Source organism: Haliotis rubra, unplaced genomic scaffold (genome assembly GCF_003918875.1).
Source record: "Haliotis rubra isolate DU_JTF1 unplaced genomic scaffold, ASM391887v1 Scf68, whole genome shotgun sequence".
Classification (NCBI taxonomy): domain Eukaryota; kingdom Metazoa; phylum Mollusca; class Gastropoda; order Lepetellida; family Haliotidae; genus Haliotis; species Haliotis rubra.
The window spans coordinates 183,674-206,696 of record NW_025767390.1 but is presented as its reverse complement, the minus strand read 5'-3'; the positions used below and the strand labels follow the sequence as shown (position 1 = coordinate 206,696).

At 37.6% G+C, this 23,023-nt stretch overlaps 1 protein-coding gene across 1 annotated transcript; it reads left to right on the top strand.

The window, feature by feature from the left end:
* Positions 1 to 1,717: 1,717 nt before the first annotated feature.
* On the top strand, positions 1,718 to 11,435 carry LOC124258035 (carbohydrate sulfotransferase 15-like). The gene is made up of 8 exons (XM_046692109.1): positions 1,718 to 1,888; positions 2,258 to 2,492; positions 3,312 to 3,531; positions 5,545 to 5,670; positions 6,598 to 6,754; positions 8,478 to 8,628; positions 10,802 to 10,949; positions 11,143 to 11,435. The coding sequence occupies exons 2-8, from the start codon at positions 2,361 to 2,363 to the stop codon at positions 11,322 to 11,324; spliced, it is 1,116 nt and encodes a 371-aa protein (XP_046548065.1). The 5' UTR covers positions 1,718 to 1,888; positions 2,258 to 2,360; the 3' UTR covers positions 11,325 to 11,435.
* Positions 11,436 to 23,023: the final 11,588 nt, after the last annotated feature.

The window sequence follows — 23,023 nt, the reverse complement described above, 5'->3', positions numbered from 1 at the left end:
AGCAGTACCAAAACGTGGACGACTAATTAAAAACCAAAAATGGAAGAATTGCTCGCTTCGTGCGAGAATGCTGTTAAAAAAACCGTTTATATGTGGTATAAATGTTTTAATGTCTTTACTGACATTTGTTCACTACACGAGCTATTCTTGTTCCGCTCTTTTATATATCCATCCATAGCATCCACTGAAAAACAATGTATCTAGTACGTGGTACAAAACAGTTGGTAATCTGGCCTATCACCCATTTCGGATAAATCTAGTAATTTATACTGGAATACATGGATCCATTTGTTTTGAAAAAATGTCAAAAATGAAATTTAATTAACACAGAATTAACTTCATTCTGGAAGCTAACAAGCGTCATCAGGGTGAACAAGACTCAAACTGGTCGAAGGAGACTCATGTATTTTAAAATTCAAAGATTGCGATTTTGAAACTTAAAATTAAATTATATATTTCATCAGATCTCGTATGAAAGGTTTCCATGCTTTGGGAAACATAGTAACTGTCAGACTGCATTCATATATACGTACGTATTTATCACATGTAGGTAATGATAATCTCGCACGAGTATCCCTGCGAATAAGCAACATCCAACAAAAGTAATAGCAAATTCTGGTCAACCTTTTTCATCAGAACATTTCTCATCATTGAGTGAGTATGGTTTTACCCACTTTTCGCAAGATCCCGGTAATAATTAAGACGGTGGGGGACACCAGAAATGAGATTCACACATTTTACCCATGTGGGGAATCGAACCCCGGTCTTCGCTGTGAGGAGCGAGCGCTTTAACTACTAGGCTACCCCACATGTGCCCTCTCATCATGGAACGTTTATTTGTATCCGTACAGTATAGCCATTGAACACTGACTGCCTTTAAAAGTCGCGTAACTGTAGTTCATTGGACATCATCGTGTTTCACCGTATTTCATTGAACGTCACTGTGTTTGTAAGTACCCGTGAAGATCCGGGTTAGAATTGGTCTTCAGTAACCCATACTTGTCGTAAGAGGCGACTAACGGGATCGGGTGGTCAGGCTCGCTGACTTGGTTGACACATGTCATCGGTTCCCAATTACGTAGATCGATGCTGCTGTTTATCACTGGATTGTCTGGTCCAGACTGAATTATTGACATACCGCCGCCATATAGCTGGAATATTGCTGAGTGCGGCGTAAAACTAAACTCACTCAGTCAATCTGAAGCTATCACGCCTATAACTTTATTGCCGTACAGGTCTTTTTCCTTTTTGGTTGTTTGTTTGTTTCAACACCGCTGTATGACGACAGACTGTAAATAATCGCGTCTGGACCAGACAATCAACAGCATGAACATCGATCTACTCAACTGGGTGTGTAAGTATGCACATGAATGTGTGTGTAAACGTTGTGCGTCGAGAAGCGAAAACTAAATCTGAGTTAAAACATTGATTAGTTGTCAGAGATGTATGTTGCAATAACATAGGAAGATTAATGGCTCCACCTGACGTGAGCGCTGCAGCCTGATGCAGTTGTATGTTGCACTAATCTGTCATCATCAGATGATGGATCACCAGATGGTGGACTCAAATACGTTCAGATCCTCTGGTGACATGTTTGGTAAGTGACTCAGTCCAAGCGTCCCTCTGTCAACCCAGCAGAAAATCGGTATCCTATATACGAGAGGGATGTAATATGTTTGTAGAATCCGTTGGCAGGTTTGGTTGCTTATTCCTTAAGGAGTTGAGAGTAATAATTTGAATAAATACGGTCGGGAAACAAATATACGGCGTTTGAGCAGATGCTAGTTTGTGGATAAGTGCGGTACGTAAACATAGTTAAATATTAGTTTAAAGGCAAAGCGGTTGGTTGTGTTGGAGCAATACAGACGCATTCAGTTCTCGGACAGAGGTAGGTTTAAGTGTCTATTTATACTTTGAATAAAACACAGCGTTTCTCAACAGCTCAAGATTAAGTGTGCATATGTTATACAATCTTGATTCTTGGATTAACTACAAATTGAGCTGAAGTTACGCTGCTTTTAATTTTTAATATCTTACATTTAACGTTTGGGATAGTGATGTTGTAGGGACGAGTACTGATGCATTTACAACTTTGGATCTTTGTCAGCACAAACTAAATAACATATTTCTGCTATATATGATTTGTACCGATCTGTCCATCTTCTAAAGGGTTTTAAATTAATATTTAATTACTTGATGGCGGAGTGGTTTACAAATCCGTTACTCAAAACATAAAACAGCACGTATCACTTTCCAGCAAGTCACGATGAAGGTAAACTTCGGACAACGGGTGATACTGATTCTGGTTGTTTGCGCTTCATTATGGCTTGTGGCATGGCACGGCAGTAGAATGACCATTTATGGCATCAAGAAGAACATGTCTTCACATGGTTACCTATCTGAATCCAAGAGAAGTAGACAATGAGTCAGAGAAGCATGGAATGCGGTGTGTTGGAGGAGGGGCACACATGGCAGAGGATCTATTCTGTATGGTATGTAAAGGTTAGCTTCTTATATTTGGAAAGTGAGTGAGTGAGTGAGTGTAGTTTTATGCGCCTTTTGCAAAATTCCAGCAATATCACGGCGGGGACACTAGAAATGGGCTTCACACATTGTACCATGCGATATCGAATGCAGATTTCAGGAATTCGAAATGAAATTCTCGCAACCTAAGGTATAGATTTACTTTCCAAAAGGAGCTTTGGGGTAGCCCAGTAGTTAAAGCCTTTGTTCGTCACACCGATGACCCGGGTTCGTTTCCCCACATGGGTATCAATGACTAAACCTACTTCCCATGTCCCCCCGCCGTGATATTGGTCGTATATTTCTAAAAGCTGCGTAAGCCTCTCATCCAATACTGTGTACCCTGGGTACTGAAATAGCATCCCACTGAAATAGCTAAAGATTTAACAATCACTTCTCTTTGATGTAGAAGGCGTGAAAAAGAACGTAAAAGATCGTTTCCAAAACCATGAATGACACGGAAATTGATAAAGCGAATGGACGCAGATGCATGAATCTAACCCGGGCAAACTCTTTAAACACTGGCCATCCCTACCGTCCCTTTTGGAAAGTAAATCTATACCTTTGTTTGAGGTGATCAGTGGTTGATAAAATTTCTTTCTTGACATTTAAACCACCACAAACAGCTAATTGTCAACCAAGTTAATATTCATGCATACATGTCCATTCAATTTACGTGTCCTTTCAGTGTGCAGTCAAGGTTTTGGAAACAAAAGATTTTAGCAAATCACAGCATGTGAAAAACATCGATGAAGTGCTATTACATAGTGTTGTGTCTAATATAACAGGACAGACCCAAATATCTGCCCAACTTTAAGAACCCCTGCTGGTACGCAAAAGAGAATGGGAAGATTCGTCTCAAGTGCGTCCCATACTATCATATTCTTGGAGTGGCCAAATCGGGGACCACCGACCTCGCCTACCGCATAAGGGCCCATGAAGACGTCCTCGAGTGCAACGATTGTCTTAGGGGAAAGGAAACGTTCTACTGGTGCCGTAGAAGATATGGTAATGTCATTATATGAACACTACTGTGTACAGACAAGAAATGACTGGACAGACTTATTGACTTTCAGAGAGTAGTGGAGCATGCACACCAGTACCTGCGTCTTTGCAGTATATTTGTTGTGTTGTCAATGCAATAAGGGTCTCACTTACCATGACCCTATTTGTTAAAACTATAGCAAATAGTGAAAAAACCTTGCCAAACAGATGTATGCTCCAGGAAGGGTCTCCAACTGTATGTATTTACTGAAGAGTACTGAATAAGACTGTACTATACACATAGAAACAAGTATCGCAACGCCCCATGTCAGTATCAGTATGCTAACGTTGACCACAGCAAACGACCTAAGGGTTCGGTCAAAACTTATGGCTTGGGTGTGGTGGTGATTTTTATGGAGATGTACAAAATCAATGACCTACTCCCTAGTAAACGTGTACAAAATTGAACCCCCTTACCTCACCAGAGCAGAATGGGTGACAACCCCACCCACCCCACCCCTCATATAGTCCCTCACCATAAATTATGAAATTATCAAAACCTCAGAAATTATCAAAACCTCAGCTTAACATACTATCTCGGTAAATTGATCCAAGCACAATGTCAATGTCTGGTGTCCCCTTGCCCAGTGCAATAACATCTCTGACGTTGAGGTTGAGATTGAACTATTGCATTCCGTCCTTGATGAGGGTTTGACGGAGAAAATGGCATGTACACGATGTGACCATACATTTTCAACCATGAAGACGGGCCTTGTGTTCAGAGGAAGGTCATCGAAGTATGGTACAAAACCCGGTCTAGATTGTTAGTGATGTACCGTTTTGAGAGGCATCCCCACGTCATTAATGAATCCCCGCCCAGTGGTACTTGTTTCGCTGAGCACATAGGGCCAAACTCGAGCTCGGCCATCAGTCATGAACAAAAGAATTCGGCTTTTGTCGGATCACTGGACCCATTCCAAAATTCCAGTGACGTCCTGCTGCTTTGTTCTCCAAGAACAACAACGGACCCCTGATAGGCCATACGCTCCTCTATACCGGCTGATTTTACGCGATTTCGGACCGTTCTATTGGACAAACAACATGGAGGCCACTCGTTTTAAACACGGAAAGCATCTCGTGGTTCTGGGGAGTGTCGTATCCTTCCTGAACGCGACAGTTCTAAACGCCATTAGTTTGCTGACGTTAATCGGGGTCACCGGCTGATAGTCGATGCATGACAAGTAACATCTCTTGCAAGGGCGCTCAGCATTCCGCAGACTAATAACTGGCCTACTTTGAGAAGATGTCAGCTGAGTAGGACCCTTCTTTACTTATCAACAGTGAAATCGATTGATTTTCCAATTCATTAAGCTGTAAGAACAGTTTACTGAAACGTGATATATGCTGAATGATGTTATTTGATCGTGGTGCGTTCTTGTCTCAAATCAATGCATAGTGCACGCAAAGGATGAACATAATTATGCAGGCATAATTATAATACAAATGTCTATATCGGGGGTATACAGTCACAGGTGATGCGTTACTCTTTTAAATGTGAAATACGGCTGTTGTCGACAGTGTCAAAACGTCAGTGAGTGAGTGAGTTCAGTTTTACGCCGCGCTCAGCAATATTCCAGCTATATGGCGGCGGTATGTAAATAATCGAGTCTAGACCAGACAATCCAGTGATCAACAGCATGAGCATCGATCTGCGCAATTGGGAACCGATGACATGTGTCAACGAAATCGGCGAGCCTGGCCACCCGATCCAGTTAGTCGCCTCTTACGACAAGCATGGGTTACTGAAGATCAATATTCTAACCCGGACCTTTACGGATCTCAAAATGTCAGTAAAAATGTCAGTCAGAATTGTGTAGACACCAGTAAGCAGAGGAAAACAAGAAATTAGTCGTTGTATTGGAACCTACATGTTTATGAAGACAATATTTCTATGCATCAGAAACATGTTATTGTTTAATGATGAACCACTAGAGTGTGATTTATGAAACTCATTGATTTTCAATGACATTTTCACAGGTTATAATGTCAACATGGAAAGTATGACACAGTGCAACTTCATTTGCTTTCAAGAAAAGTTTGCTAAAGCGGCACAACAGATAGAAGAGACAACTACAGAAACAGGCTACCACAACATGATTACAGGTAGTAGACGTGATGAATATACATCGGATTCCTATAAATCATTGGACAATTTAAAATGTCGCCTAAATCAGGAATTTGTCAGAGAATACAAACTACGGTCTGAAAATAATGTATCCATGCAGGGAAAACCCCATTCCATCGATTTTTGGGGCTGGTTGGTTTTTGTTTAACTCCGCACTCACCAATATCCCAGTTGTATGGCGGCAGTCGAGTCTGGACCAGGCAATCCTGTGATCAACAACATTAGCATCGATATACGCAACTGGGATACGATGACATGTGTCAAGCAAGTCAGCGAGTCTGACCACCCAATCCCGTTAGTCTCCTCTTACAAAAAGCATGGGTTACTCAAGACCAATTCTAACCCGGATCTTCCCACCCATAATTTCCCTGGATCTGTTGCCGTCAGTAGTGAAGCTTCGAGTTAGAATTGGTCTTCATCAACCCATGCTTGTCGCTGGGCTTATTGAAGAATGTAGCTGATCTGATGGATAGATACATGGATGGGTGGATGGATTTGAGTGAGTGTGCGTGTGGCGCGTACATGCATCTAATGTTCACTTGGTTGAAGTCACTTCAGCTTCGTAAGACTCTCAAAATCTACATGGAAACGTCGCTATGAACAAGAATTTGTTATTGATAAAGTTGTATGATTTTTAACTGAAATACTCATTTGAGCGTCGTTAAAGTATACTCATTAATACAAGACAAATCTTATGGATAACAACTTCTTGATTTATTTTTCACAACATTTCTGGGCTAGTTCTACATCCACCTGAAGAAGGGGCAAGAACTAGCCCAGAAACGTTGTGAAAAATAAATCAAGAAGTTGTTATCCATAAGATTTGTCTTGTATTACTACACCAACTTCTCAATGCCTTTAAAGAATTTCAGCATTCTCATTCACTCACTGTCTCATTTGTCTAGGGGACGCAACTCCGTCAGATTTTTCCGATTTCCGAGGTTGGCCAAAAATACCCCAAAATGCAGGATTTGAGAAACCGGTGATTATGACACCCCATCTTATGAGACACGTGTATACAGATCCAAAGTTCATCCTCATCCTAAGAAATCCAACTGACAGGTGGGTACTTGTTTTGTGTTACAAACATTTTGGTGTTTTTTTCTGCAACGATCGTACACATGGTAAATGAATTAATGAATAATGGTCACTAATATGTCACTGTTAATTATATAAGATAGAAGAAGGAGCATCTGTCATTTTACTTGAGCTAGTAGATATTTGCCAAATCTTACATGGTTAGACCATTACGTTCTTAGGGATGGAGGTTAGAGACAAACTCCAGAATGCCTATATAAAGAACAAACTTTGGGCGGAATACAAATGTAGACTTGGGAGTTCAGAGTTGAAGGCTCGTAACCAAATAAAGCCACAAATACTTATGCTGTGAATGTCCTCTCATATTTTGTTGGTCCTTATTGGACAAAAACAAGAAATTCAGAGCAGTGAGATCCTCATACGAAGTATCGTGTTAGAAATAGAGCCCACCGCCTTCGCTCTTCCCTAAATTGTGTCCCTGTTTGTGGTTTGATTAACGTGTTTAGGGATTATAATCACTGGACCGTACTAACCCTTACCACAATGAGGATGAAGGCTGTAGTCTGTATTAGAAATGCAAGTATGCCAGCAAATAAGGAGAAACGGTAAAGTTTATTTCTTATTTTCAACACCAGCAAATACAATAAATACACGAATAAGAATCATTTGACAAAGATGGTGACATTTTAACTTTACTAATATTGCATGTAACATCAACAAATGCACGAATATGAATTGTCTGACAAATATGGTGAAATCTAAAATTGTATTGCGAGTAGCATCAACAAATACATAGACATGCGTTAAATGTCAGATGTCAGATGATTTCACTCTAAACGTATCACCATTGAATACTAAACTCATGTCATATTTGATTACTTTTAATAACTGAGTCCACTAATCATTATGAACTGTGTTCAGTGTGGTCATTGAGTGAACTTGGTGGTGAGAATACACCCATTAAAGGTGGCGATTATCTAGGGCTCAGCATATATTATGCTAACTTTCTATGAGTTTAGATGTAGTAGAATGACTAGCAGTAAAACTGGACTGGAATTTACTTAAAATGCTATGTTCATGGAAATGGTTGTGCAAATGCTTCAACATTATTCCCTCAAGCATCTTCCCAAGGACAGATAATATGCTAATAGTTCTGGGGTGGGGTGGGGTGGGGCTTTGGTTGAAAAAAAATAATATGAAAATAGGAGTAACATTTCGAGTTTTTACAGATACTTAGTGACATGTTATACAACAAAGAAAAGGGGTTCTGCAAAATGTTAGTAAAAACATGCTTGAAGCAAAAGATGTATTGCATTAAGAAAATAAAGAAAAATGGTGGCTAAAAATGTTAACATGTTCATAAATAGGTACAGACTATTGCCCTTGAACAAAGGCTCACGCTCCAGTGGCTAATGCTGATTACCGGGCTCGCATCTCTCACCTAGGTATAGTGCAATGTTGTCTTAACAATACCTTTTTTGGGTAGACTCTGGCTAAGTAAGAGTGAACCCGTCAGACACAATGTCTCAAGCAACATGATTACCTACTTCGCCATGCTTGTGGGTTTGAGGTCCATCCGTGGAATATGTCACACTTATATACATAGTATTTATCAAGTCAATTTCATAAGAAATAGCTTCAGCTGGAACCTCAGCATCACGTCAAAAAGTAGATACTTCATAATATACTGACCACTCATTTCCGTCATCTCGTTATTTATTCACACGTGTATGCCATATGATTGCAGGTTATATTCTGACTACATTATGTTGGGTGGACGTTCAGCTGCAGATTTCCATAAGGCTGTGAGTGGAGATATTCGGATCGAGGAGAACTGTATGAAGAACCACACTGTGGAGCAATGTCTGTACAGCCTGGACATAGCACAAAGACTTCAGGTAAGATATGTCTTTTGACTAGTGCCAACGTCAGAAATATAACGCAATTGAAACATCACTTCTAGAAATTATTAATGAAAGTTTTCCCACTGAAATGTCAAAGGATCTGTTTAAACCTAAAGTATCTCGTAGTTTTACATTAGTATTTATCCAAATGTAATATTAAAGGTGAAAAACATGGTCAATGACACAATTGTTACTAAATTAAATGCAACTTAGCCAACGACCTTGGTACGTAAATGGACGTGAATTTCCTTGTACATATTTTATGAAAGGCACCTTAACACATGGATCAATCATTCTTGTCTGGATAGCAACTCCATGCCAAATTGATCTTGGAATTTGGAAAACCAGGCCTAAGAAAGAACGCATGCTGGCCAGTCTGCTTAAGTACTTGGTAATGATTTTACTGTCATCCATCGAAATATGGTACAAAACCCTCTACAGGCCACCAACAGCATCAGTGGTAGACCTAGGGTAATGAAGTGAATGAGTGAGTTAAGATTTTAAGTCACATCGGCAATATTTCAGCCATATCGTGACTAATTTCATAATAAATACAGGTAAATAATAAAACCCTGTCAACAAAGGCCATTAAAATAACTAGATCACTTTATCATAGATTTCAATTTATAACTAGTAATGAACTCTACAACATTTTAACTAGATATGACAATGCAATATAAAAAATACTTTAACCCCCTTTGAGGATACAGCCCCTAGGGTAATGAAGAAACATTTCACCAGGTGCAACAAAAAGTGCACAATATATAGTTGGAAGCCACCAGAGACGCATCAGTACTGATACGGTGGATTGACGTTTGGCCAGCACGACTGTCTGCTGTCTAAAACGGTAGGGAGGCCCCGTTCTCACAGATCGTTACTATCAAGACGGTGGGGTATCCGTGAAGATTTGGGGTAGAATTGGTCATGCAAATCATTGCTCATTACGAGAATAAGTGAATTGTCTTATCCAAAATTGATTTTTTTGTAGACCATCGTCATATATCTGGAATACTGCTGATCCCAGAGTTAAAAAAACATATAAAAGAGAAGAAACTAATGCAACATTTGGACATTAAACATTAAAACGGGCGTCATCAGCAGTGGGGAACCGTTCTTTTACTGTATCTCCATTACGGGCAACATAGTCAGAGTTTGGCATAGGCATGTGGAAGCTATTCAGATGAATGTGTGATGGTCCAAGTCCCAAGTTACGGGATGCTACAACTATCATGATGCTGGCCGGGGTCAACGAAGAGGCAATCGTGCCACCGTGGTGTAGTCGGCAGCCGAACCATGTAATCGACAACACTCACACTAGATTTCAACCCCAGAGAATACACGTGAGACGAGGTTCAAAGGAGACTAGGTGACGTACGGCTAAGGCCGACAACTGCGGACTGCGTTCATCAACCAACTAATTCTCTCCATTTACAGAAGATGCATGGCAGTAAAAGTCGCTAACACTGGTCACAGGAAATACTGACTTTGGACCCTCATGTTCCTATCTGTGTTTTAAACATATTTTATTCTAAAATGAAATGGATTGGGCACAAGTTATCCAACTTAGGAACGTCCTCTCCCAGAGGTGGCATATTTCATATTTACAATATAAAAACATTGACAACAGGGATTTGTTGAGTGAATTTACAAGATCTTTAAAGAGGATGTGCATGATATATACAAGAATAAAACTACAAAAATCTTTCAGTGAGCTTAATATATCTATGTACATGTTCAAATAATAATTCATGTTCATATAGTGATAGTGTAACATGACCAAATAAAAATAAATCTAGATTAATAGGTATGCGATGCTTAACGACATCATTTATATTTACAAACAAATCGTTACGCTGCTTTGTATACAAAGAACATTCTTAAAGATAATGCCATGCATTTTTACAAGGCCAGCCACAAGTACAAGAAGCATCTATGTATCTGTTGTGCTGATGTTCTTATTGACAACGATTAGTTTCATATTTTGACATGCAATCATACGTGTTAAGAGTCATGTTAATTATACTTCTGAACTTGTGTTCATCGTTTGGAATTTAAGACTCTTTCAATGGAATGGCGATTTTCTTTGTTCAGTTTATAAATTTACCAGTACAACCTTTGAAATGAATGTATGTTACCTCAGATAACAGCATGTACTTTTCTTTCACAGACACGTATTTTCTTAGGGTGTTATTCAGTGTTCATGCGAGAATGGCTGAAGGTTTTCCCCAGAGAGCAATTCCTTATATTGCGAACTGAGGACCATGATCAAGATCAAAAGGCTCAGCTAGCAAAAGTGTTCAACTATCTGAATCTGAGTGAGTTCCTTTTTGTTCCCGTTCCACAAATATATTTTTATCTTGTAACCCAGGGGAGCAGAGGTGGGAAGGAAAGGAAAACACAATCCTGATTTTATAGTCCAGAGACATCAACATTCTGGATCAACTCATTTACTATTATACACACATTCCCATTTGAGGACAACTCATTCAAAGCGACATTGTATTTCAGATTATACCGAAGAGTCGATGACTTCCATTGCTAACGTGCCTCATAAACGGGTCAGTAAGAAGAAGATACTTAAGGGACATATGCTAGAAAAGACCCGTGCCTTGCTGGACAATTTTTACAGCAGATACAAGAAGGATTTGGCAGATATACTACAGGACAAGAGATTTCTGTGGTTGACATAGCTTATATGTGGTTATTATATCCTAAACAATGAAGATCATATGAATATACATTCCAAAGATATATGTGTAACATATTGTATCATATAGGTGAAATAAACACTTTCACCGATACAATTTAGAATATCTAATCTTTTATGACTCTCTTCAAAATCTGTATTGTTACAAACCACTGAAACCACAGTTGAGACCCACCCTGCTCCTGTTTCTTCTAGATCTGGGTCTACCCCTAAATGTGTTTGTACATGCCACTGACAAGTGTCAGATTTAAATCAGTGTGTATGAAATCCACCTGTTTCAGCTCAACTATTCTGCTGAGTTTGTATTTTTTTTAAAGTAAGAAGTATAAATTTAATCAGTGTTTAAAATGTGGGGTCCCAGCTGAGAAATATCGAAAGGGAATTGAGACAACCATCGCCATAAAGATCGAAATTTACAAGCTTGCAAATGTCTTGTAAAGATGAGATTAACAAAATATAGATAGAGATAACTGGTATGGAATTGTATATGATTGTTTTAAAGCATTTTAACGGTTTTCGTTTTTCTGATCTGCTGTTTTACCGAAGAGCAACATTTTTTTTTATGGAAAGACAAGTTATTATTGCAATAGACGAGACGTTTTTGTGTATATGTTAACACCGTTATGGACCGTTCATAATTTATGGTTAGAGGGGATGATAATGATTTTCATGGAGATGCATGTGAATGACCCCCTAAACTTTATGTACAAAGTAAATTGATTACCCCCACCCACATGCTTCCCCAGAACAAAATGGGTGACCCCTTTAAAATCATAATCCCCCCCAATCCATAAATTGTGAGGCAAATGATGCGCATCATCATCATCATCATCATCATCATCCTTGGGGATTTCATGTCAGCTTGAACAGGCATTACATTAATATGTACTAGTCGGTTTGGGTCAAAATGATACCGATGAATCACAATCTAACCCCAAATCGGTTCATGATCAACATTCATTTCAATGCAGAATGTAATGAAAACGTCAGACCAACTCAGGACAAACGATTGTCTCCAACATAAAAAACCCCATTTACTTAACAAACATAATTTGTTTTGATTTTCCGTGGGAAGTTTTACGAGGGTAAAGTAGCAGTAGTGCTGTTGCAGGAACACCCTCAAGGGCTGGAAACACATGCAGCTTAGGATGTCAACATTTAGGGGTTGTATGAAAACTCTCCCCGGACTGGAATCAGAGGAAGTTCCTGATTCACTTTCACTCCTGTTCGATTGTACACTTATGATGGTTGGTTGAATGGTGGCATAATCAAAACCACTTTTTATCCAGTACTGATTCTCTATTTCATTTTCAACTTTCTGTACACAGTTGTGCCAGATTGCTGGTGTTATTTTACTTAGGCTTTGTGTACTTCGTTTTGCATGTCCGAAATTTTGAACGTGGTATTGTTGCGACCCAGATTAGTTATATTGGATTGAAATCGTAATGATAAGGCGGTAAACGTAAAGTTTCATGGCTATGAGCTTTGAGATATTGATCCACCTTATAGAGTGGTGTTGTTTTGCTGCGCTTTCTTATGCAATACCAAACAGATGTACTGTTGCTTTTGATGGAAGCAGAATATCTTGTTTTTCTAGCCATTCTACCATATGACTTTTCTTGCTGTTGGATGTTTGAGCTTTTGCATCTCGATCATGCACGCTACAACATGGTCCATTGTCCATAACAAGTAAACATTTCTGAGGAAGTGCTGATACCAGCTGTTTTTCACCCAATTTAAGAAAACTTCCTCATTCATATCAGTGTGGTAATCTCTGTTGTCTTTGCATTTCGCCTTGAACACCTATGAACAATAAGGCAGAAACCCCACACTTTTACAACCTGCGTGTAATACGCTCACCATTACCCAATGGCAAAGGTTATGTTGTTACCAGTGATATTTGTGATTTGTGTGGCCAGGTATCCAGAGAAAGCTGATACTTTTCTTGATTGGGTTTAGTGTGTGTATTTGTTTGATGATATTGTGGATGATGTCGTTTAGAGATTTGGAGTGTATACATTGTATCTGTGTTATGACACAAAGTGAGCCTGAAATGATCAAGACGTGGGTGGCCTGTAGTGAATTTATGATTTAGATGGGTGGTTGTTTCCAGCTATATGGCGGCGTTCTGTAAATAATGAAGTCTGGACCAGACTTCCAGTGATCAACATCATGAGCATCGATCTGCGCAATTGGGGTAGGATGACATTTGTCAATCATGGGTTGCTGCAGACCTATTCTAACCGGATCTTCACGGCTCTTGCAATGAATGATTAGAAAACTCGCCCTTAATCCCGCGGCTCCACAGAGTTTTCCCATGGTCCATCCCGGTCTCTGGTACTAAAGGTTCATTTTAGTACACATGGCTTACAATATTATTTTATTTTAAAAGTACCAGATATAAACTATGGTTCACCCTCGTATTTTAAACAGCTTTCAGTCTTTTGAGTGAGCCATCGAGCGAGTAAGTTGGATTTAACGTCACTTAATGGGGGAAACGCCCGAAGTGATGCAGGCCTTTCACTTCGTGGCCCCCACGAGCACGATTAAGTTGCTGAGAAACTCAGAACCATAAACGCGGCGATCCAGGATTCGAACCCACGATGATTGGTTTCTTGCGTGCCCAACTCTGCAGCACATCGCACCGCCTTAAACGAATGGGCCACCCGTGACCCTTTTGTTTAGAAGAAGGGTTGCAAATGACAAATATAATATTATATTTAATCTTCTAGAATAAATTACGAATCCATAATTTGAAAAGATATTTTTAAAGTCAGCACATTACAACAAACACAAAGTGTTTGACTTCGGCTAATGTAATAGTTATCTGAGTGACATGTACTTCTCGAGAAGTCGAACTGAACACCTGAGAGTGTTTTCTATATTTTGGTCGCTCTGTGACTTCCTAGGGATATTCTTGTGCTTTAATCCACCGTTGCAGGTCTTAGTTACACCTTCTAAATACCTCAATGTTTGGCACCATTCTTCATAACGATTTCAAAATTACCATATTCACCAACCGATAAATCATGGTGCTCAGCACCTCCCCTTAAACAGAAACAGATGCTATTTAGATAGAATACTGTGTCTAGCAATTTTTGCTGTGTGTCTGCTCCTGGCCATGGGATCCAAACTGCCCGTAGCATTTCCTCCTGGCTACGTGTCAACACATCAGTTATTTGCTTCTGAATCCAAATGACTCTTCTTACAAGGCCTTTCATGTTTGCGTCCAAAATTCCGCGAACAGCAGCAAATTCATAATCACTAAAAATGTTGATGTCTTTGCCGTTTTCTCTTAGGAAGTACTGAATGGCGCTGGAAATTCCATCGATGGTAGTCCCGAGATACTTCTCCCCTTAACAACTCTTTACTTCCGTTGTAAAGGATGTCGACATAAATCGGCATCACTGAGATTCAGGAGACACTGTCCCACCTTCCCTTTCCAAATACCATGCATCAAAAACCAAAATAGTCCAATGACTTTTCTTTTCCCTATGTTTGTTTTAGCCAATCTTTCTTAATTGGAGATTTCCTCACCAGTTGGAGGTTTGCCGAATCGGGACTAAGATTCTTTATTTAAGACCTTTTTAGGAACTTGTTCTCGCGCGTGTTCAAAAGTTTGTGAAGCAAGTAATATTTCTTCATTAGAAGAATTATTTTGGTCCAAGACATCGTCCACTGACAAAACAAACTGCGTGTTAGAAATGCCCCTTCCAAGAATATGTTCAAAGTCTGAATTAATGTCACTTTCGTAAATGCATCTTTCAAAAACGTACTTTGCGTCAAAAATACATTATGATCACTCTTTGCTATCTTCGTACTTTCTCCATGCAATCACTCGTGCGTATTGATGAAAAGCATGGTTTGTGAATTTTACATAGTGTCAATGGAAACTTGCACGTCAACAGTTCGAAGCGTGCAGCAATATGCACGTACGTTTATACTGGAACCAGTTACGATATTCGGAATGGCGAAATCGGTTATGAAATTATGTTTAAGTAGACTGGACTCCTCAGACACGTCAATAGTTGGCCACGAAGTTACGTTAAACTGCTGGATTAGCAGACGGGTAACTGCACTGGCAGTGATATCTATATTGTAATCACTTGAAAGTATTGAAATCGTTTCTGTTGAGCTGTTGGTTGGTTCTCCATGTCGCGGTGTGATCATTGCTCCAGAATTCATCTTCAGTAACCCATGCAAGAAGCGACTAACGGGAACGGGTGGTCAGGCTCGCTGACTTGGTTGACGCATGTCATAGAATCTCAATTAGTAGATCGATGCTCATGCTGTTGATCACAGGATAGTCTGGTCCAGGATAGTCTGGTCGATTATTTTCAGTTCGGAATATTGCTGAGGGTTATATAACAAACCAATCAAATCATTTGGAAAGCGGGCTTAGTACTTGGGATTATTTCCCTTGAAAACGGGATTGTTTCTGTTTTTGTGGATTTAAATGAACCTGCAAAGTATCTGCACATTTCGAAAACATTTACAGATCATTATTCACAACAGTGGCCGTGTGAATCGGATCATCTTAAGTTAAACAAAGAATGTATAATAGGCAGTATATTGCTTGCGATCCCCTCTATGATGGCATTGATATAAACTTAAACAGGAGTCGTCTTAACACTGATCCCTGGGGCACGCCTGTACGTACTAGGTCTAGGTCAGATAGGGAACCTTACTATCCCCTGTTTACGGTTTTGTAGGTAATTGTTAAATCATTTCAGTAGATTTCCGTTTATATCATACGACTAAGTTTAACTAAAATTCCCTTATGTGATACTTTTTTTTTTTTTAATTTTTTTTTTTATTCATTCAAAATCAGTAGATACATGTATACAAAGCACATGATGCAACAACACTTGTACACCGTAGGAGAGAAATTCATATGGGTTGGCATTACACATATTGGGATCTTCATTAGGCTGGGAATGTGTGCAGTAGAGATGACCATTTTCTGTCAAATTGTAATATGTTTTGATTCTTACTGGCAATAAACTTTTCTGTCTTGAAGATATCACTCAATATTTTTACAAATGTATCCAGTGATAATTTATTTTTTTTAATACTTGATATATGGATATATTTTTTACTGGCAAGAAGTATGTGATTCATAAGGTCGTTATTATATCCCCCAATTAAGACTGTATATTTTGTCAGGGTAAAATTTTCTGATGATTTATCTTCAATATATTCTTTCACTTTCAGCCAGAACGTTTTCACACATTCACATTCCCAATAAACATGTATCAAATTTTCAGACATTAAATTACAAAATGAGCAAAGTTCATCATCTACTAATTTCATTCTCAATAATTCTTTCTTTGTGTAGACAATATTGTGGATAAATTTAAACTGGAAGTCAATCAATTTGGTATCTTTTGTACATCTAAAAATATCTTGCCATGGAATTGCAATATCAAAGATATTTTGCCATTTTTCACATGTTGATGGTAGGTTTTCAGTAGTTATAAGTTTGTCATAGAAATATCTGGATCTCTTTGGTGCTGAAAGTAAATCTATCAGTGATGTGTTAAGATAATGATTATGAACAATCAATAAATTCTTTCTTATAGTTTCTTTCCATTTTGGGGGTATATTTGAAAGAACCTGGTAATAGTCAAGAATTGTGCCTTTAATTTTGTAAGTTTTCTTAAGTTCACTGAATGGCAAAATACCTTGATCATTACACAAGTCTCTTATAGAGTGAATACCTTTGAGATGCCAATGTCTTATAATGAAATTACTATTTTGGAATTGGTGATTGAACCAAAGGGGTTGAGATAAGATTTGATCAATATCTGTAAAATCAGTTTGATGTGTTTTATAGAATATTCCCCATGCAGCCAATACATCTTTCCAATAGGGATTCATAATACTGACATAGTTTTCAATATTGGCTCCAAGCAGAAATATATCTTTAAATGGAAAGATACTAGGGCTAGAACTGCTATTATTTTGAAGATATTTATGTAAAACTGACAGTTTTAAAGAGTTTATGAATACCTGTACATTAACCATTCTGAGTCCCCCCTCTTCATATTTTCTAATAAGTGTCGTTCGCTTTATCTTATCCCGCTTATCATTCCAGATGAATTTATAAAATATATTGTTTAATTTGTCAATGAATTCCTTTGGAGGATTTGGGAGTTAGGTGAATATATGCACCAATGATGAGAGTGCTAAAGTTTTAATAACAGTTATTTTCCCTATTAATGTCAACTTTCTTTTCCTCCAATTCCCTAGAGTTCTATGAATAATTTCTAGTCTTTTTCTTGTATTAATTACCCAAAGGTTATTTAAATTAGGATTAAGTCTTATTCCTAGAATATCAAAGTCCCCATTATGCCAATCAAGCTTAAGATCCTGGCATAAAATCATGCTACTACCAGCCATTGAGCCTATCCACACTGCTTTCGTTTTATCTATATTTATTCTGAAACCAGATATTTTGTAGAAATTATTGAGAGTGTCAGTTGCTGCCCTTAAACTTTCTTCGCGCCCATCGAGAAATAATTCAGTATCATCTGCATACTGTCCAATTTTATGTTCAGTGTTATTCAATGTAATTCCTTTTATTGCAGCGTTGTTACGGATCATTATTCCTAAAATTTCAGCCACTAAGATGAATATATAGGGAGAGACTGGGTCCCCTTGTCTACAGCCCCTTTCATTGTCAAAAAATTGTGATAAATGACCATTCTGTATAACACATGATGTAGCATTATTGATTAATATTTTGATCCATTTTTCCATATTGGGTCCAAAGCCAAACTTTCCAATTGTTAAAATTATAAATTCTTTAGAGACAGTGTCAAAAGCTTTTTCAAAGTCAATAAGCAACAAGAGTCCCTTTTTATCTTGTACTTTTGCTTCAAACATAATGTCGTATAATAATCTAATGTTCTCGCTAATACACCTTCCAGGTATAAAACCTGTCTGAGTTTCATGAATAAGAGTATTCAATGTTGTTTTAATTCTATTGGCTATACATGTGCTGAGTATTTTATACAAAGAATTCAGTAGGAAATTGGGCGCCAGTTTTTAACAACTGTCTATTTTGTTAGCTTTTGGGATACATGTGATGACGCCTCTGTTTATTGTTGGACTTAACATATTTTGCCTGAATGCTTCTGATATATATCTACAAACCCAAATATGAAGATCTTTCCAGAAAAATTTTAAAAATTCTATTGGGAAACCATCTACTCCTGGGCTTTTGTTATTTTTCATTGATTTAACGGCTCGTGTTATTTCATCTATAGTGATATCACCCTCAAGATTTTCAGCCTGTACAGTGTGCAGTTTGGGTGTAATAATATCATCAAATATATTAATATATTTATCTGTTATTTTACCACCTGATGAGTATAGATTTTCATAAAATTGCCTTTGTTCATTTAATATAGCCTTACCATCTGATATTACTTCCCCTTGGTCATTGAGAACACTATTCATAAGCTTACTGGTATAATTTCTATTTTCGAGATGACAGAAATAGTTGGTTGGTTTTTCTCCTTCCTCGTACCACTGAATTCTATTTCTTATCTGTATACCTCTTATTTCATCTTCTTTTAATTTTTCAAACTCTAATTTACATTTGGATAGTTCGGAAAGTTTAGTTTCACATATGGTTTGGAAATTTTCTTTGATTTCTTCTTCCATTGCCAAAATTTTTCCTTCTAAATTTTTGCTTTTTTCAGTTTTGATTTTTTTTAAGTAGGAAGAGAATGATATTGTTTTCCCCCTCACTTTCATTAAAAATGTTTCTAAGAACAAAGTGTCGCTTATATTAAGTTGTAGTTTAGAATCTTCAATATCACCTAGTTCATCCTCAGTGCAGTAACAGCATTCTAATTTTGTTTCAAAAAGCATATCCTTGACTGTGTTTACATATTCTTGGTTATAAAGTAATGATGTATTTAGTTTCCAGTATCCTCCACCTCGTTCCTTATTAAGTTGATTAGAAAAAGACATGGTAATTGCTGAATGATCAGATTTATATCCTGGAAGTATTGAACAGTCAGTTGTCATGTTTGCTAAATCTTGAGAAACTAAAAAGAAATCAAGTCTGGACTGTTGTTTAGGGTTTTTTTTCCACCATGTGTATTTCTTTACATCATAATTTCTCTCCCTCCAAATGTCTGTCAAATCATACTTTTCTATATTATCTAGCACTACTTTTCTTGCTTTTGGATTATTGATATTTTTATAATTTTCTAAGTCTATGGAAGGATTAAGAACTAAGTTCCAGTCTCCGCATATTATGAGAGATTCATTTTCAAATTCATCAATTTTATGAAATAATGCATTATAAAAATCAGGTTGATCTTGATTAGGACCATATATATTAGTCAATGTGATTCTTATTCCTTCTATAGTTACATCTGCTATTATATAGTTTCCACTGTTGTCAGTCATGAATTTGTGGATACTTACTTCCAAATTATTGCTAAATAAAATAGCGACCCCTCTTGCATTTGATTTATATGGTGCTATAATGCTTTGAAGACCCCATTCATTTCTCATAGTAGTTTCATCTTCCTTGGAAATATGAATATCTTGCAGGCATATAATTGAAAACTTTCTTTTACGCCAAAGGTTTAATATTTCTTTACGTTTTCTCTTTTCTGCCAGGCCTCTACAATTGGCTGAAGCTATTCTTATCTTATCACCCATATTGCTTCATAATGTGTGTACTGGTATTATAACTTAAATGCCTACTGATATGAATGTTTATTTTTTTTTGGAGAAAACAAGATAATAAAAGAAATCTGAGAACATAAAAGCTGAAAAAAGGCGTTACCACAAGTCAAATCCATCCTCTAGTAAATAAGTATTGAGGAAATGGCCGCTGTGTCACTATCTTCATAACATCTGGTATAAATTCTATAGAGAAATGTATGTATACAGGAGAGCTGTGTACAAGAGGTGTCTTAAGACTAGGTCAAATAAGGGAGGTAACTCCGATTCTGGTCAGTTCGATAACAGTATCGAAAGTATTTGACATTAATAAATCTTTCAATATACAAGAATTATTGTCAGCAGGAATGTTTGTTCTTCTATACATATATTTATATGCTACAAACTCACGTTATGGGGTCTGGAGACCATACTGCAGACAGGCAGTCGTGAACTGGTAACATACTTGCTTGTCCCTCGGCAATTCAGTGCAAATCACGAGATCAGTGACCGTGTTACACATGCGGTTAAAAAGCATATATCATTCACATCCTCAAGTGGTAATCATATATGAATACCACGATCAGAAAAAAATCTTAATATTGGTAGCGATATTTAAATGTAATACATGCTGTTTCATTAAACGGAGACTTCAAATGCATTGTCACTATCAGTGTAGCGAATGTCAACACTAGTCACATGATTCGGTACGAAGCACGTGATCAGTGACCGTATTACTCATGCGGCTATAAAGCATATCATTGACATCCTCAAATGGCAGTCATATAAAAATACAGGATTCAGAAAAAAAGTCTTAAAACTGATAGAGATATTTGTGTGTAATAGATGTTGTTTCATTAGAAGGTGACACCAAATGCATTGTCACTATCAGTGAGGTAGCGAATGTCAACAATAGTCACAAGATCGCGGGCCCACATGGGTCTAAAAAATAGACATGTAAACAAACTGCTCATGAGAGCTGTGAAGATAGTATATATTGATAAATATCCATAGCAATAGTCTTCCGATTGCTTATCTTCGATAGGGATTATTGTTATATAGTCGTTACCCAGTTGTGCTCCATGAAGTTCAGTCGTATGAATTCTTGTAAAGGTATAAACCCAGCGGGCACACAACGTTGAATCAACGTTGAATCAACGTTGAATTTTGGTTGTTTGGTTGATCAACCTTTCATAAACGTTGATTCAACGTTTATCATGCGACCAAAGAAAGTTAGTCGAGATTCGTTTAGTTGTCAACGTTGTTTCAACGTAAGGAACCAACAAAATGTCAACTAATTGTTTCCTTGGCAAATTTGATACATAATTCATATTGGTAATAGGTATCCAACTTAGCAACTATCATTTCGGGAACATTATTTTCATAAAAGATCAAGATCGAGCTAGTGACAGATATAATCTTATATATTATTTGATTGTGCATCGATCAACGGACGGACATATTACGTAAATCGCAGTTTTAGGTATAAAGTCATCAGTTATCCAAATTGCATTACATTTGATATTTTCCCACAAAACTGTGAAAATTGTATAATTCCCGACAATTTGCTTTCAAACACAAGCCAGATGTTGACCTTTCGATCGCCTCGTTTGGCCATATCCGGACATGCGCACAATTATCGCGCGCGCAAAGGCAACTGATCGTTGTCAGTTCACTTTGGCGAAGTTCAACGCAATATCGTTCTATTTTCACCATCTTCACGGCATGCTGGTGTTTATTTGGTAAGTATGTCCTTCATGTATAATGAAAACGTAGGAATGCCGTTTAAATCTAGCAGTAGCGAGAAACTCCAAATTAGGGCTCATGTTTTATCTAACAAGGTTACCGGTATGTCACAGTACAACTACATGTTTCTCAAAATTTTGTTTTGTTATTTTTCAATATATTTGCATGCATATATTTGGCATTTTATTATATAATCGAATAAGATTTCCTTTTCGTACCCATCACCTGATTTGAATTTTGCAAATATACATTTTCAAATAATCAGTGAAGTACATCAATATAAGGAACCGTTCATAATTAAATATATGGCTGCAGGTGGGGGTGTTGATTGTAAGGGTTGGAGGGTGGGGTGGGGTGTCACCCATTTTGTTCAGGGGAGCTAAGGGTCAGCATTTTTGTACACACGCACTATGTTTAGAAATTATGGGAAGGGGAGAGGGCGTCATAGATAATGTACATGACATGCAGGGTGGGCCGTCTCTTATTCTGTACATACTCATACACTTTAGGGGTTGTGTAATTCACATTGTACATAAAAATCAACATCACCCCAAAGCCATACATTATGAACGGTCCCTAAGGGCAGCTATACAAAATAGGATAGGATTAATCAACATTTTATATTGCATCCCATTATTATGAACATTTGTTCGTTTGAATAGATCTATCAGTAAATGATGCATTGAGCACGCCCTGAACCCTATCAACATATGTATATTATTGGGGGGGAGGGGGTGGTGGAGAATGGCGTAAGGAAATGCAACGAAAATTTTCACTTTAAAATGTCTTGTGAAAGTCTTTGTTAAGGATGAAATTGTATATAATTTATTTGAACTTTTATTTATTTACAAAATGTGTAACTTCACTAATGATTCTTTGATGGCACAATTAACAAAACTGCACCCACAGACTTTCATTCTTACACTTGTTTGGAAGGGATATGATAATTCATGTCTCTTAAAGGTTAAAATCTTACATACAAAAGAAGTAATTTTAATGTAAGGAACATTTAATTATGAAATAAGATTATTTTAATGGAATTTGCAGAAATCTCATCTTCGAAGACTGGGTGGCAGCAATTTTGTGGATCACATAAAAGGAGCAAGGCTAAGGTACCACGTTTTTGACATTTCACTTGTTTCCAGTATATCCACCACAAAGTTTAAGAGAAAGATGATAATGCTCTTTCATTACCACCTGTTTTGAATATTTGTGATAATGTTTGGTCTTTTTTGGTGATAATAGTTG